The sequence below is a fragment of the Bubalus kerabau genome, chromosome 5 (genome assembly GCF_029407905.1).
Source record: "Bubalus kerabau isolate K-KA32 ecotype Philippines breed swamp buffalo chromosome 5, PCC_UOA_SB_1v2, whole genome shotgun sequence".
Lineage (NCBI taxonomy): Eukaryota > Metazoa > Chordata > Mammalia > Artiodactyla > Bovidae > Bubalus > Bubalus kerabau.
Genome location: NC_073628.1, coordinates 59,524,497 through 59,543,053, shown reverse-complemented (window position 1 = coordinate 59,543,053; position 18,557 = coordinate 59,524,497). Strand labels below are relative to the sequence as shown.

Genomic DNA, 18,557 nt, shown 5'->3' with positions numbered 1-18,557 from the left:
GAAATGAAATCACAATCCCATTATCCCTTAGAATCCTGTGACAGGCCAGTATTGGACAAGGCCAGAGTCAAAAGTGATGGCACGTGGTTCAGACTGAACGACAGACTGGACTACGAATGTGTTGATGGGTATGAGAACCGAGATGGACGCACCACAGGCTCCATAGTATGTGGTCAAGACGGCTGGTCTGATAAAGCTGCATGCTATGGTAAGCACTCTTTTCCAGATGTTCTTTCCTTCAAGATAAGCAATATTTAACAGTAATTGTCAGAAGTGTTTTATTTTTACCAAATTACACTGATCTAGAATCATCTTTAAGGAATCATGCTTCCTTCTACTTTAATGTAAACTGGAAGGAGGGGAAGTTTTAAAGTCCAATGACTCACTCAGTACCAAAATGACAGGGTCTTGAAACCTGTTCAAGTATTTTCTCATAAGTTTCTGCTTATACCTCCTACCTTGAATGTTAACGTCTGCAGGTTTTGATGGGTGCTTTTTATTTTCTGACTTTTACAAGTTCTGAGGGCAATGACATGGATCTCTTTTATTTTGCCAATCAGATGTGTTTTTTCCAGGTTTGGAAATAGGGCTTCAGTCTCTGGTAAGCTGAGTGGATGTTGAGTGTCCCAGGTCAAGGGAAGAGTTATGTGCAAACTTTGGCAGCAAAGTAATTTTGGAAAATATGAAGGTGGGCTGAATTATACTGAATTCTACTGAATGAGAGAGGATTTTATGAGCTGAAGCTGATATGAGGCAAAGGAAAGATGAGCTGGGTTATTTCAAGCCATATTAACATTGATTGATTTTATGATTCATGAAAAGCCATAGGAAATTTTAAGAAAAGGAATGATATAATTTTATTTGGATTTTTGAAGGCCATTTGTGGATTTTTCTGTATGCTGTGCTTATGATGGACAAGAGCAGATTCAAAAAACCATGTGGGGTGAAAAAGTGTGGGGATTAGATAAATTCTTGGCTGAAGTGTTTCAGGGCAGAGAATAGATTTGGGATATATTTTCCCGGTAATAAATGCACATAACATTGCTAACTGTTGGTTGTCAGAAAGAGCAAAAGTTGAAGGGACTCATGTTTTGAATACCATTTTCTCATATGCAAGTAAGCAAATGGAAATGACTTTATACATGGTACTGGCAGGGGAAAGAACACTCTTGCAAGAGCATCACAACTTTGACCTGAACACATTGTGGTTGGGCCAATGGGGACCAGAAACATTGGATACATCAACTGCAGTGTTGAATGCATAGGTTTAACCAGGAGATATACACGAATTTATCACTCTCTAAATTATGACATCAGATGAGAAAAGAAAGTAGAATGAAAATAGAAGAAAGCTCAAGACTGAGTCCTGAAGCTTCCAACACTGAGGTGTCTGACAGAAGAAGAATAGATGGCAAAGTGGACAGAAAGAAAGGAGGACCCAGAGAATTTAGGAGAAAAAATGTAAGAATAAATGTTGCGTAGATTGGACAGAAGAAAATGATTTAAGAACAAGGGATAATAAATTGACTAATAGTAATTTCTATGGAATCAGCCTGAAATGGTTCTATATCCAATTCCACCATTTGCTAAATATGAATCTAAGGGCAACAACCTATTTGAAGGTTTGTTCACTCCTCTGAATCTGTAAAATGATTTAATATTTACAAATGTTCTAATATTTCAAAAGATCTTTTAGTTATTAAAATAAATTATTCATATACACTTGTCATAATACCTGCCATACAGTTTAGTCAAGGAAATTGTAAACTAATTACATTAGAATAGTTACACTAATGAATACTTCTAATTCAGTTAATAAGCCAGGTTAAAAGACTAAGAATGTGGTGCCAACATTAATTGTGAGAGATACAGTTTCGGATGGAGTAGATAGGGAAAAACCTACTTAAAACCTGCTAAATAAATTATTAGTAAGAAATGCAATACAGCATGCGGACATAACTCTTTGAAAAGGCTTGGTTGTGACAGAGAACAAGAGGTTCAGGATAGAGATTTCAGATAGACACACAGGGGAAGCTTGTTAGAGGAACGGGCCAGGCTTGTTCAACAGTTTTCAGAGCCCAGGTAATTTCACTTTCAGGCTGTCAGCGAGCACCTAATATGTGCCAGAAGTGGCCTAAGAGTAATTGTGAAGAATACAGTGGGGGACGGTGGTATGCCTTTCACGGTGGTAAGAGCTTTCATGCCAGTATCAGAGAAAAAAAAAAAAAAAGAAGATGAATTAAGGCAAATAATGAACCAAAAAGTAAAAATATTTCTATTTATTCTATTATTCTATTATATTGTTCTATTATATCATTCTATTATATTGTCCCAATAAGTGTATTCTAAGAACAAAAGAATCCAAGTGCTTAGAAAGTAGGAAGGACTGCAGGTCAACTTTATGTAGGAAGATGTCTATGCCAAGAAAGCCTAGAAACCTTTCGTCAGCAGAGGTACACGCCTTTGCAGCAGCCATGGCAGCAAAGCAATTGGCTTATTTAAAAAGATCAGATGTTAAAGAATCTGCCTGCAATGCAGGAGACTTGGGTTCAATCCCTGGGTCAGGAAGATCCCTTGGAGAAGGGAGTGGCAACCCTCTGCAGTATTCTTGCCTGAAGAATTCCACAGACAGAGGAGTCTGGTAGGCTATAGTCCATGGGATCAAAAAGAGACATACCTGAGAGACTACAATTTCACTTTCAAAATTTCTGATCCACCCGACAGTAAAATATCCACTTGCATTGCGGGAGACCTGGATTGGATCCCTGGGTCGGGAAGATCCCTTAGAGAAGGGAATGGCAACCCACTGCAATATTTTTGCCTGAAGAATTCCATGGAATTTTGGTGAGCTGCAGTCCAAGGGATCACATACAGATGGACACGACTGAGCTACTAACAATTCTAAGTAAAGGGAAAGGCTTTTAAGATGATCATGTTTTTCTTACAGTCACTCTATGTGAAGACAGCAGATGGAAAAAGCCTAATAACAAGATCTTTTTGTTGTTGTTAAAGCAGTATTTAACACAGTATGATAAAATAGGAATTTTATATAAGATAAGCATAAAATATGTAAACAAAGTCACATAAATTAGAAGTATTGCTATGTGGAAGTTTGGAATAGAATTTTAGGAAAGGAATCCCAATGGTTCTCATCAATAGTAACCTCTCATCTAAGCTACAAATCTCAACATTAAAACAAAAGCAGAAACAAAGTTATTGATTTTGAAGGGAGGGGGCATTACTTTTAAAACTAGTTAGCTTATATATAATTTTATGATAATGTTTGAAAATTTTAGATAGTATGATCCTTCTAGAACTAGAATCTCACCAAAAAGAAGTTTATAAATGATTTAGCAATAGGAAGATTCCAAATAAAGAATAATGCAATTTTTGATAATACGTAGCAATCCCTGGTGGCTCAGATGGTAAAGAATCTGCCTACAATGCAGGAGACCTGGGTTTGATCCCTTGGTTAGGAAGATCCCCTAGAGAAGGGAATAACTACCCACTCCAGTATTCTTGCCCAGAGAATTCCATGGACAGAGGAACCTGGCCAGCTATACTCCATGGGGTCACAAAGGGTCAGACACAACTAAGTGACTATTCCACATACAGCAATGTTACAAATTTCATAGATTTTACACATTTTCAATGATGAGTTTAAGCATTTTTAAAATGAATCAGAATAATTAAACATATATTAATAGTTAAGCTCATTTATAGGTACAATAAGATTAGATGTTTGTGTTGTCATATACATAATCAAGACACCTAGAATATGTCTATGTGACCTTGAACAAGTTTACTCATTTTGTTTCATGTTTCAGTTTGATTTCTATAGTTGTAGATAAAATTAAGTGATTTTTAATGTGCCTGTAACTCAAATACAAGAGAAATGTCTCTCTTGTGTGTTCTAGTTTCCCAGTTGTATTTTTTATAATACCATTTTTTCATTTGTATTCAATTTTAAAATTGTGCCTTTTTTTTTAATTTTGCAAGATATTTCTACATTTTGAGACCAAAAAACAGCATTATATTTTGTAAATGTCAGTGATAAAATCGGATCCAGTATTAACAAGTTGACTTTACAAATAAATAATCAGGCATATATGTTGCTGCTCAATACCTTAATATTTCTTAAAATCCCAGATGAGTGCAAAGGGTGTATAAAACCTAACATAATGTTTTTCAAGGAAGAGCATTAATGTGTGTCCTCTGTGTATGCAGTATCCAGCACCTCATTTTATGTGACACAAATAATATTTATTTTGCAATGGTTAAATATTCTCACTCAATTATTTGTCTTTTTTGATAGAAAGAGAATGCAGTATTCCCGAAATGGATCCATACTTAAATGCTTATCCCAGGAAAGACACATTTAAAGTTGGAGATGTGCTGAAATTCTCCTGCAGTCAAGGCCGTATTATGGTTGGAGCGGATTCAGTTCAGTGCTACCACTTTGGATGGTCCCCTAAACTTCCAACGTGTGAAGGTAAATATTTATCTGACAGTTGTTGGAGCAGGAGTTGGGATTTCAGATATCAACCTTTTTATTTCCCTCCCTTAATTTTCTGTGCACTTCCAGTGCATCTATAGTCTAATGCATTAAGGCAGAGATATACCCACCCAGGTGGAGAAGGAAATGGAAACCCACTCCAGTATTCTTGCCTGGATAATCCTGGGGACAGGGAAGCCTGGTGGGCTGCTGTCTATGGGGTCGCACGGAGTTGGACACGACTGAAGCGACTGAGCAGCAGCATACCCACCAAGGACATGTACTGGGTAGTAGATACCTCAGTTTTCCTTCTTTAAGAAATTAACCTCCAGGTGCTTCTTGAAATATGTGGTGGAGAATCCACAGAAATGCATGAGGAACCTGACACTTGCAGGATTTCTTGTTAGTTTTCCTTTTTCCTGCAATTTCACCATTAATATTGGAGAGTTTATATACTGTGGGCTTTACATCTAGTGTCCACAAGTATGTCTAAAGAGTGTTCAAGTAACTTAAAGTCAATTCACTTCATGTAGTATTTCTAGACTAATTCAGTATTGTAAAAACTGTATCTTGCTAGGCTACTCTTTTCTGGGCCTTTTCTTAAAGAGATCAACTGCTTCATGAGACTTTTTTTTCTTTCTGAACTTGTATTATTTCTGGGTTGCTGTCTCAGTGGCCCATTCAGGGTACATAGAAGGCAAAATGAAAACCCCAAGAACTCTCTTCAGTGTAACTCTTTGAATCCCAAGGTCCCTAAGCAGATTGACTTACTACTTGTTTCACAGTCTCCTGTGTTGGTTTTTATAATATGTTCAAGACCTTTATTTAGCACAAGGAATACTTAGCAGATGCTATAAGCACAAATGTTTTTACCTCATCTTGTCCAGAAATGGAAGCCAAAGTTTCCTTTCACAGAGACTGCAACATGTTGTATAAAAAGGTACTTTTTTTTATCTTAGCTATCCATCTTTCCAGCATATACTCTGAAAGAAAACATGTTTGAACTGCAAAGCAAACATATTTTTTAAAGTACTATATGCGCTTCCATGGTGGTAAAATAAGGTCTTAAAATGTGTTTTTCTGATTAAGTGATTAAAATTCCTTCAATAAATCATTTCTGTCATCAGAAATCTTAAGTTTTGATATGACATATTTGGTTGCATTTTTATTTTATTTGTTTAAAACTGTAGGAGTTGTCTTTGAATAAAGCAAACACCATTATTTTTTAGTCTCTCAAGGAAAATGTGGGCCTCCTCCACCAATAGACAATGGAGAAATTACCTCACTCCTGCAATCAGTATATCCTCCAGGAACGATTGTTGAGTACCAGTGTCAGCTCTACTATGAACTTCGGGGAAACAGAAACGTAGTATGTCAGAATGGAGAGTGGTCACAACCACCAAAATGCTTAGGTAAATGCTTTAAACTTGTCTTGGATCCTGGGATAATCCTTGTACACAGCATAACATTTAACTATTTATAATAGAGTTTTTATGGATTAAATAACAACCAGTTAATGCTTGCACACCAAGGATTAATCTCTGTACATAGAAATAAAGTTAGAAAATTTCATGTTCAAACAACAATGGCTCTTTTATGAAAGCTCTTCATATGATAATTGACATTATGAATCTTATAACATTTTATGGTTACACTAAACAAAGTATCTCATTCTTATAACATTAATTTTTTAAATATGGTGAAACTTACATTATACATTTTCAGTGTATTGGTTTGGAAAAGGTTTGAGGAGAATTTTTGGACTAAAGTTCTTGAAACCCTGAAATTCTGTGTATTTGCATATTACTTAAAGGTTTATGTTTATTTTCTTTAATTTTAGAGGCATGTCTAATTTCAGAAGAAACGATGAAAAAACATCACATACAGTTAAGATGGAAATACGATAAAAAATTTTACTCTAAAACAGAGGATACTATTGAATTTATGTGTCAATATGGTTATCGTCAACTGACACCAAAACATACATTTCAAACAACTTGTTGGGAAGGAAAGGTGGTGTATCCTCGATGTGGATAAAACCTTGACCAAATGCAGTTGTAAAACTGAAATATGTACATGCATTCAGATTTTTCCTTATTAATTCAATTATGTTTCTTTTATCAAGTATTTTTTAACTCATCTTGAATCATAAATCAGATTTGTGTTAAATATTACGGGGACAATGTAATTGAGAGATGGGTCCAATGAATCACTTCTTAAAAGTACCTCATTAAACTTGGCAAATCAAAATGTCATGTGTCCTGTTCATGAAACATTTACAGCAAGAAATTAGATTCAATCACTTCCATGCCTCCTTCCATCCATAAGTTTCCTAACTTTCTTAAAGCCTTCTCCATTACTTCTAAGGGTTTCTGAAACTCTGTTTTAGAGGACATGGGGTAAAAATGTGGAAAGAAATGGAAAACAGTCAAAATATTGATAATATCACTTAACAAACCTATAAAAGCAAACTATGTCATACTTATGTCAGGAATTAAATGTAAGTAGTTTATCTTACTTTTGTTCATCTATCAATAGATGAATACACCAAAAATGATGAAATACATGATATTTTCAGTTCAGTTCAGTCACACAGTCGTGTCCGACTCTTTGCGACCCCATGCACTGCAGTACTCCAGGCCTCCCTGTCCATCAGCAACTCCCAGAGCTTACTCAAACTCATGTCATTGAGTCAGTGATGCCATCCAACCATCTCATCCTCTGTGGTCCCCTTCTCCTCCCTCCTTCAATCTTTCCCTGCATCAGGGTCTTTTCAAAGGTGTCAGCTCTTCACATCAGGTGGCCAATATATTGGAGTTTCAGCTTCAGCATCAGTCCTCCCAGTGAACATTCAGGACTGATTTCCTTTAGGTTGGACTGGTTGGATCTCATAATATTTTATAAGATGCTTATCAAAGTACACATAATTCAAATAAAGAACAATGTGAATCACATTGCATAACTACTATAACACGGCATATGTGATTAAAAATTTAACATTAAATATACACACACACATAAAGACACTCTGCTTTAAACACTGAATAACTTTTTATAGAAAAATATTGGCAAGAAATGTAAGAAAATATTTAGTATAGCTAGAGTTGAATTCACAGATAACAGTGTAAAAGGTGTTTCACTTCTTTTTACTTACATGAATTTCTGAATTTTTCTGTCTTCAGTTTATATCAACTTTGAACCTGAAAATATTTTCTAAAATAAATATGCAAAGTTACACAAGAGGAGCTTTAGAGATCAATTTGGTAATGAACTCCAGGTCTAGTAACATTTTCCTGATTTTGCTGGTACAGAGCATTTTAGAAACATTCACCAGCAGTCTGAAAGGTGATTTTTATGTTCATACATTTAAAACAGCATATTAAGCTTAAATCAGTTAACTATAAACATTTTAAATTTCTAAATATCATAAAAATGTTATTATTAAAATAGATTCAAACAATCAAGCTACAATATTTAACGTGCTATCTTACTTTGTACTGCATCAAGTCAAGTGACCTTCTTAGTCTAAGAAGCATGGCCATCACCATTGGTGCTAATTGATTTAAATCTGAATTGCTGGTAACAGCTGGTTTTCTCACCCTTAAATGAAATTGTTACAGTTGACAAGTTATCTTTGCTGTAAATCTTAACATTTTTGTAGATATTATTTATCCAAAATTTTCAACTAATCATTGTAGAATCTATTTGTGACCCAAGGCTGCAAACAGTTATTTCACCGTTTCTAGAAAATGGCGATTTTTAAAGATCAGTCCTATCATTTTTCTGCATTTATTGTCATTCTGTGTAAAGATAGGTGTTAATTTACAGACTCTGTTCATAATCAACTTTCATCTAAAAAGTTTTAGCAAATCTTTAAAATAATTTGTTTTTAAATAATTTGGAATTGACATATAGTTGATTTACAAGTTTCAGGAGTATAACACAGAGATCCACAATTTTTAAAGATTATACTGTATTTAGAGTTATTGTAAAATGTTGGTTATGCTCCTGTGTTGTATGTTATGTCCTTGGAGATTCTTTATTTTATACATAATACCTCCTAATCAAATACACCTATTGTCCTTCCCTTCTTCCTTCTCCCCACTGGCAACCACTTGCTCATTATCTGTATCTGTGAGTCCGTTGGTGTTTTATTATATTCATTCATTTTTTAAATTTTTTAAAATATAAATTTATTTATTTTAATTGGAGGTTAATTACTTTAAAATATTGTATTGGTTTTGCTATACATCAACATGAATCCGCCACGGGTGTACACGTGTTCCGTATCCTGAACCCCCCACCCTCTTCCCTCCCCGTACCATCCCTCTGGGTCATCCCAGTGCACCAGCCCCAAGCATCCTGTATCCTATATTGAACCTGGACTGGTGACTCGTTTCATATATGATATTATACATGTTTCAGTGCCATTCTCCCAAATCATCCCACCCTCTCCCTCTCTCACAGAGTCCAAAAGACTGTTCTATACATCTGTGTCTCTTTTGCTGTCTCACATACAGAGTTGTCATTACCATCTTTCTAAATTCCATATATATGCGTTAGTATACTCTATTGGTGTTTTTCTTTCTGGCTTACTTCACTCTGTATAATAGGCTCCAGTTTCATCCACCTTATTAGAACTGATTCAAATGTATTCTTTTTAATGGCTGAGTAATACTCCATCATGTATATGTACCACAGCTTTCTTATCCATTCATCTGTTGATGGGCATATAGGTTGCTTCCATGCCCTGGCTATTATAAACAGTGCTGCAATGAACATTGGGGTACACATGTCTCTTTCAATTTTTTTTTAACTCCACATCTAAGTGATATCATATGGTACTTGTATTTCTCTGTATGACAAATTTCACAAAGAATAATACCTTCCAAGTCCAATTATGTTGTATAAAATGGCAAAAATTCATTCTTTTTTATAGTTACTTAGCCCCTTGTGTAATACACACACATACATAATTAGTGGCTTTGTTAAATCTTCTATAAAGATAAGAAAAGCATCATATATTTTATCAGTGTAATCCTGGTTATTGAAGGTAAACTAGGGAATAGGAGATTTAAACTTGTTCATATTCATCCAAATTTATATGCTTATACTGAGTAAGGAGTATTAATTTCCAAGCTGTGATGGGCTTTGACTAAGCATATTTGAAGGGTTTTTTTTAAGGAAGTCAAAAAAGAGCTGTGAAGTCTAACTTATTTTGCATGAATCTGGTGTGCAGGGCTGGGAGGTAAAACAGTGGCATTGTTTTACAATTGCCCCAGTATTTCCGAAGGCCAGTTATAAATACAATTTATTACAGTTTCCTTTAGTCTTTTCTCAATTGTACTAAGACATCTAATATTTTTGGAAAACACAGAGTGAGAAAATATGTATTTATAAATATGTACCTCTAGGAGATGAAGTTAAGTGAAAGCACCATCACTTGAGGTACTAGAGAATAGACTATGGTCCGGCACCATAAACAAGTACTAAAGAGGAAAATCTAGACATATTCTGTAAGTCTGCAATGTAAAACACCAGGGGAAAAAAGATTACATGCAGGGTGCAAATGTGGAAAAAATAATGAAGAGTTAGTCTAAGGAAGTAACCTGGACAGCAAGAACCAAATCATTTTTTTCAGTTTCAGTGAAAAGTTATGATTTTCTAAGCCAAAAATGAGACAACATGTATTGTGTGTGGATCATTACATACAAATATGAGAATCCTGAACAAACCTCAGACTTATTTTTTATTTTAAAACAAATTTTATAGCAGCATAGTTGATATATAATGTGTAATATATCAGATGCATTGCAAAGTGAATCACTTAAAGATACACACTTTTTCTAGGTTCTTTTCCCATATAGGCTGTAACAGAGTATGGAGTAGAGTTCCCCGTGTTATATGGTAGGTTCTTATTAGTCATCTATTTTATATATAGTAGTCTGTATATGTCAGACATCATTTTTTTTAATTAAAGAATTATGAACAAATATTACACAGTCAATTCTCTTGGGGAGAAGTGGCCTTATCCTCATACTAAGATGCAAATGATAAATTATACAGCCCAAGTCTAATATCAAGAAGGAAATTTAGGTTTAAACTAATGCCTTATGAGATATCAATCTTTTAAATCCATCAGAAATAATTAAGTCTAAGATCTTTTATTAATTATGAAAATATATAGAATAAAATAAAATTCTTTCAGAATCACTTTAAAAATAATTATTTTAATGGAGTAATTCACAAACCCAAAATTAAAAAACAAAACTCAAAATACAATATTCAAGGGGTTGACATCAAATTTGTATAAAAAGTTTGGTACTCAAGGTTGACAGAAAGACGCCTTGTTAATTTTAAATGATGATATTTGGTATTTACAGTTATTCCCGTAAAAATAGATTACTTTTAAGTTACATATTGTTTTAAGTTAAATGGAAGTAATAAAACAAAGAAGTGTATTTTTGACATCTGAAAAATAAAATCTGATTTCACTCACGTACTTACATACAATAAGCTTAAACTCTTTAAGCACACAGTTCAAGAAATTTTGACCAATGTATACAGTTGCATAAGAGTCGTCTAGACAAAATATAGGCTGCTGTGCATTCAGCCCTGTCTGCCTCTGTGCGACCCTATGGACTGTAGGCTGCCAGGCTCCTGGATCAATGGGACTCTCCAGGCAAGAATGCTACAGTGGGTTTCCATTCCCTCCTCCAGGTGATCTTCCCCACCCAGAGATCAAACCTATGCTCTTACATCTCCTGCAATGGCCGGCAGGTTCTGTATCACTAGCACCATCTGTTCAATAACCCCAAAGAATCTTCTGCAGGCAATCCTTTTCATCAAACCCTAACCTCTGAGAACCATTAATATGGCTCTGTGACTGTAGTTTTGCCTTTTCTGAAAAGAACAGCCACAACCTGGGAATAATCTAAGTGTCACTCAACTGGTGGGTGGATAGAACTTTGTTCTTATCAGCCAACTCTGTGAGTCATATGCTTCAGTACTAGAAGTAAAACTATTGAGACTTATTCTTCAGTTTCCAATATTAGTATATCATCATTTGAAATCTTCAAATGTATAATCTTCCAATATACATTTGAAATCTTCATTAAGTACAAATCTAACCGATTCATGGCCTGAATTCAGGTAACACACAACAGCACAGTAAATATATCAATACACATAAAGAGAATTGCAGTTAACTTTTTTTTGAAGAGCTATTAACTTTGCAAAGAAGATGGAGTGAGTCCTCCAGAATCTGCATTTTGAAATCAAACTTTCTAAAGTGATAGAATTTAGGTAGAACCTTTGGATGGTGATTAGGATTAGAGGAGGTCTTTGGCGTGGAACACTATACATGAGATTGGTGCCCCTGGAACACTAACAATAGTATTTGCTTCCTTTTGCTGCAATTTGTTCTTCTTTATTCCATGTTCTCTCTGAGAATGAGTACAATATACTTTGTTTCTTTGTAGCTTCTGGGAGTGGCCATCAGTCCTCGCTGGTTTCTGGCTTGCAGCTGCATTAGTCTAACTGCTGCTTCTCTGGTCACAGAATATTTTCTCTAGGTGTCTTTGTCTTTATTTGTATTTTCTTATTCTTAAACAACATCAATCATATTTCATTGAAGCCCACCAAAACGATCACATCTTAACTTGATTACATCTGTTAGACACCTAATTCCAAATAAAGTAAGACTTTTAGGTCTTGGCTGTATGGATTCTAAAAACTCTTTTGAGGACACTGTTTGACACATAACAGTGCACATTGCAGCCTCTCAGCTTTTTGTGTTTCCCAAGTGTTAAATATATTCACCCAATCCCAACATCTCCCAAAGTTTCACCCTTTTCAGCATGCACTCTAAGGCCCAAATTTTATTAAATGCCTTGTAAATAAGTTATGGGTGAGAGGCAGCTTCTTGTCCATCCTTGGGCAAAATTCCTATTCATGTGTGACCCTATGAACCAGAAAACAAAGAATGTGCTTCCAAAGTACAATCTTAATACATACGTAGAACAGACATTACCATTCAAAAATGGAGAAAGAGAAAGAAAAATGAGTCTCAAGTCTTAAACTCAAAACTCATGAGGAGAAATCTCATTAGATGCCAATTTAGAGAACACTTCTCTATGGGAAAAAAAAAAAAAAAAAAAGCCCATTGGGGACATCCACAACTTTCAACCCACCAGAGAAGTGAGCCTACTTTCTCAGCTGAAAGAAGTCCTGTTATCAGAGCTTTATCTCTGGACACATTCCTCCTTTATGTGTATGATGCCTGTCCTTTTCTGTCCATGCTGAACGCATTTCTGCTAGTATAAAGTTCTCAAAATCCTTGTCAGTCTCTTGTGCTTTAATACATATAAGTTCTCAGCCATGTGGATAAAACACAGATCATCCCTGGATAGCAGCATCTCTATTTCAGTCTTGTGCTGTGCCGTGCTAAGTCGCTTCTGTCCTGTCCAACTCTCTGCGACCCCAGGGACTGTAGCCTGACCAGATCCTCTGTCCATGGGATTCTCTGAGCAACAATACCAGAGTGCGTTGTGATTTCCTTCCTCAGGGGATTTTCTCAACCCAGGAATCAAACGCCCATCTTTTAAGTCTCCAGCATTGTCATGCAGGTTCTTTGCCACTAGCTCCACTGAGAAATTTCAAATTATATCCCACTGACTTCTTAATGACTGATGATTCATTCTTCCATTTACAACTCACCTCATGTATTTTATGCAATCAGCAAGAAGAAATTAGATGAATCTTCCATAATTGGGTTGGCAGTCTCCTGAACTAAATATCCAAGTTCACCTTGGATATTTTGTATGGTGGTTAAATTTGTATCAATTTGGCCAGGTTATAGTACTCAGTAGCTTGGGCAAACCCGTTTGGCTGTTTCTCTGAAGGCATCTTAAAGATATGCTGCTGCTGTTGCTGCTAAGTCGCTTCAGTTGTGTCTGACTCTGTGCGACCCCATAGACCGCAGCCCACCAGGCTCCCCTGTCCCTGGGTTTCTCCAGGCAAGAACACTGGAGTGGGTTGCCATTTCCGATTAACATTTAATCACAGACTTTGAATAAAGTAAATTATCTTTCATAGCATGGGTGTATTTTATCCATGCTGTTGGAAGTTTTAAGAGAAAATATTGAGCTCCTTCCAGGAATAGGAACTCTGCCTCTCAAGATTTCCAAAGGAAAACCTGCAACACACACCTTTCCTGAATTTTCCAGGCTGCCACCTACCCTTCAGGTTTTAGACTACAAGTCTTCATAATCACATGAGCCAGATCCTTAAAACAAATCTCAAACTCTGTGTGTGTGTGTGTGTGTGTGTGTGTGTGTGTGTGGTGGGGAGTTTGGGAACTCTGTATTTTCCACGCACATTTGCTATTAACCTAAACCTGCTTTAAAAGATAGACTTCATTTTCTAATGAAGTAATTTGTAGAATTATGTGTGTGATTTCCTAATCCATTCTCCATAATATGCTTCTTTATTTTAGTGTTAGGAAATCGCAGTTTGTATCTGGAGATATGACTTGCTAGTAAGGATTACGTGTCTATCTTCCCTTGAAGTTTGTATCCACAGGAATGTTTAGTGGCAAGATAATTGCCTAAGAAGATAACAAATTAATAAAAACTAAGTTTTAATAACAATCTATACTACATTTCAAGATATTGTATAATTAATATGTGCAATCTTCACAAAGGGCCTTATTACTGGGTATGATGGTGGTTTAATTGCCAAGTCATGTCTGACTCTTGTGACTCTATGGACTGTAGAATGCCAAGCTCTTCTGACCATGGGATTCTCCAGGCAAGAATACTGGAGTGGGTTGCCATTTCCTTCTCCAGGAGATCTTCACAACCCATGAACTGAACATGGATCTCCTGGGTTGCAGGCAGATTCTTTACTAATGAACTATGAGGGAAGACCATAGAAAGGAAGCTCATATACTGAGTATATGATTGTAGATATTTCACACATGAGATGGAAGCCACACAACTCATAGTATATCACTGAAGACCTCACATCTATCCCATTGTTATGACAAAACTTAAATTCTTACTAGTCTGTCTCTAAATACTGTGCCATTTACAAAAATGTTATGTTACTTCTTAAATGCACAGGGTATTTTATATAAAATTCTACTCAATTTTATATAATACAGCAATACATGAAAAGAAGTAGAAAAAAATGGCGGAGGAGTAAAATGGGGAGGTGTCCAGCTTCCCCACAAATACACCAAAAACTCATTAAGATATTGAACAACGCTTACAAAGCAGCCTCTAAGAGACAATAGAAGACCACAGGCCTCCAGGGTGGCGAGCTAAGCTCACTGGAATGAGGTAGGACAAAAGATAAGACATAAAAAGTGAAAAGAAGAGATGCAGAATTTCAGGATGGGAGATTTTGCCTGAGACTGAATCACTGAGGTGGGAGCATTGAGTCCAAGATCCAAGACTGCTAGAGAACTCCTAACTGCACACACACACCCATGGAAACTAAGGAAATTAATTACTGATAAAATCCACAAAGGCCTAGAACTGTAAACAGAGCCTGGTATCACTGGGCTGCCAATGGCATACTCTTTAGAAAACTTAACCCAATCAACTGGCAAGACAAAACCACAAAAATAATATCAGCCACAGGATTCCCACAGACACTCCAAATTATATTGCCTCACACAGACTTCTTCATTAGGGAAAAAAAAAAAAAAAAAACAATAAAACACTCACTTCCTCCACTACAACACAGGCTCAAGCACCCCTAACAAGAAATCAACACAAACCGCTGAAACAACCTTTCCCACTGAGAGCAAAAACCAAAAGGAATAAGGGATACATCCCTAAAGTCTGGGAAAAGGAGACTTCAAATGGAGTAAGTTAGATTAAAACAAACAACAACAACAACAAAAAAAGACACAGAAATATAGGACAAATGAAGAAACAAGGTATAAACTCACAAGACCAAATAAACAAGGAGGAAATAAGAAAACTACCAAAAAATAATTCAGAATAATGACAGTAAAGATGTTCCAAATCCTCAAAAATAGGATGTAGAATATGCAAGAAACAATTAACACAGTTAATACAATTACCAAGGACATAGAAGAAATAAAGAATAAATAAATATATAAATAATAAAGAAAAATGAATAACACATTTACTGAAATTAAAAATACTCTAGAAGGAACCAATAGTAGAGTAACTGAGGTATAAGAACAGATAAGTGAGCTAGAAGACAGAATGGCAGAAATAACTGCTGAAGAGAAAAATAAAAGAAAAAGGATGAGAAGAAACCTATGACAGATTTAACTCACCAATGTTTGAGTTATAGGGGCCTCAGAAGAAGAACAGAAAAAGAAAGGCACTGAGAACATTTTTGAGGAGATTAAAGTTAAAAACTTCCTCAACATGGGAAAGGAAATAGTCAATCAAATCCAAGAAGCAGAGTCTAATACAGGATAAACCCCAGGAGAAAGATGTTGAGACACATACTAATCAAGCTAACAGATATTAAACACAAAGATTAAAAGCACAAAGTATAAAACACAATATTAAAAGCATCAAGGGAAAAGAAACAAGTAACATACCATGGAAAACCCATACAAGTAACAGCAGATCTTTCTGCAAGCCAGCAGAGACTCTGCAAGCCAGAAGGTGATGTCAGGATATATTTAAAATACTGAAAGGAAAAAAAAAAATCTACCATCAAGTCTACTCTATCTAGTAGGGATCTCATTCAGAACTAATGGAGAAATCAAAAGCTTTACAGAAAAGCAAAATTTAAGAGAATTTAGGACCACCAATCCAGCATTACAACAAATACTAAAGGGACTTATATAAGTCATAAACAAAAAAGAAAGGAAAGACCTACAAAAACAATTTAGAAAATGTCAATAGAAGTATATATATCTATAATTACTTTAAATGTAAATGAACTAAATCATCCAACCAAAAAATATAGACTAGATGAATGGATACAAAAACAAGACCCATATATTTGCTGCCCACAAGAGACCCATTTCACACCTAAAAACACATACAGTTTGAAAGCAAAAGGATGGAAAGTGATACCCATGGAAATGGAAAATCAAAAGAAGCCAGAGTGGCAATTCTCATTTCAGATATAATACACTTTAAAGTAAATAATATTTCAAGAGATAAAAAAGGACTCTGCATAATGATCAAGGGGTCAACCCATAAAGAAGACATAACAATTGTAAATATCTATGTATCCAACATAGAAGCTCATCCTTGCATGAGGGAAATACTATCAGATATAAAAATGGAGCTCAAGAATAGCACAATAATTGTATGTGGCTTTAACACCCTGCTTATACCAATGGACAGAGCATGAAACACAGAAAATCAATAAGAAAACACAAACTTTAAATCAAACATTAGGCCATTTAGATTAATTGATATCTTCAGAATTTTCCATTCAAAAATGCAGAAGAATACACTTTCTCTCAAGTTCACATGGAATATTCATTCTCCATGATAGACCATAGCTTGGGCCACAAATCATGCCTCAGTAAATTTCAGAGCATTGAAATTGTACCAAACAATTTCTCTGACCACAGTGCTACAAGACTAGATATCAATTACAGGGAAAGAACTGCAAAAAACACAAAAGCAAGGGTAATAAGCAATACGTTTCTAAATAATAAAGAGGTAACTGAAGAGATCAGAAGGGAAATCAAAAGAGTCATAGAAAGAAATGACAACAAAAACACAATGACACAAAACCTATGGGATGCAGCAAAGCAGTTCTAAGAGGGAAGTGTATAACAATGCAATCTTACTTGAAGATACAAGAAAATTATAAAATAGACAACCTAACTCTACACCTAAATCAGCTGATAAAAGAACAACAGCAACAACAACAAAAAGCCAAAAATAGTAAATGGAAATAAATTATAGGGATCAGAGCAGAGATGAAAAAGAAATGAAGGGAGGCAGTCCTACGATGGCAGAGGAATAGGACGGGGAGACCATTTTCTCCCCCACAAATTCATTGAAAGAACATTTGAACGCTGAGAAAATTCCACAAAACAATTTCTGAATGCTGGCAGAGGACATCAGACACCCAGAAAGGTAGCCCATTGTCTTCGAAAGGAGGTAGGAGAAAATATAAAAGATAAAAAGAGAGACAAAAGAGGTAGGGACTGAGATCTGTCCAAGGAAGTCTTAAAAAAGAGAGAAGTTTCCAAACACCAGGAAACACTCCCACTGGCGGGTCTGTAGTGAGTCTTAGAACCTCAGAGGGCAACATAACCAGGAGGAAAAATAAAGAAGTTAATAATTAAAACCCCTAAATTACCTGCCAATGGCAACTCTCAGCGGAGAAACAGCCCAGAGGCTCGATTCTGCCACTAGCAAGCAGGGGCTGGACAGGGAGGAACCGGATGCATTGCTTAGGGTAAGGCCTGGGCCTGAATGCCCTGAGGGCAATCTGAGGGAACTAAGGTGAGATAGCAACCCAGACTGTGGGACAGTCAGAGAGAGACAGAAAGAGAGAGAGAGAGAGAGAGAGAGAGAGAGAGAGAGAGAGAAACTATCCCATGAAAGCCCTAACCTAAGACTCTGCCAGGCCTGCTCACAGAGCTAGCAGACTGCGGACTGACCCATCCCCTGCCAGAGACAGGCAGGCAGGGGCAGCCAGATCCAGAAGGGGGCAATAGTGGTCCCAGAAAGGCATCATTTACCAAACTGCAAGCAGGCTTTGTTGGTAACCAAGACTACTTGGGATTCTGGATGGTTGACATCTACCAGGAGGGTCACAGCCAGAGATCAGCTCCCCATAAGAGACACCCGGCACACCTGAGAAGGAGCATCCATTGTCCACTCAGAAAACTGAGCGGCTGGGATGCGGAAGGCGATAAGATGCACCCCCTACCTGGGAGTGACTGTGCTCACCAAGCACCTAGTCACCTGAGCTGCTCGGACCTAGGAAGGGCACCAAATGCAGGCCCAACCAAGTCTGCACTTTTATGGAGTACCTGAGAACCTGAACCTGAGCAACTTAGACCTGGGAAGTGTATGCAACCCAGGGCCTGGCT

At 36.3% G+C, this 18,557-nt stretch overlaps 1 protein-coding gene across 1 annotated transcript in view; it reads left to right on the top strand.

The window, feature by feature from the left end:
• LOC129654237 (complement factor H-like) overlaps positions 1 to 18,557 on the top strand; it is a 91,916-nt gene that overhangs the window by 36,349 nt on the left and 37,010 nt on the right. The window contains 3 exon segments of the mRNA XM_055583754.1: positions 32 to 208; positions 4,316 to 4,492; positions 5,725 to 5,907. Of these exon segments, the coding sequence (XP_055439729.1) occupies positions 32 to 208; positions 4,316 to 4,492; positions 5,725 to 5,907 (537 nt within the window).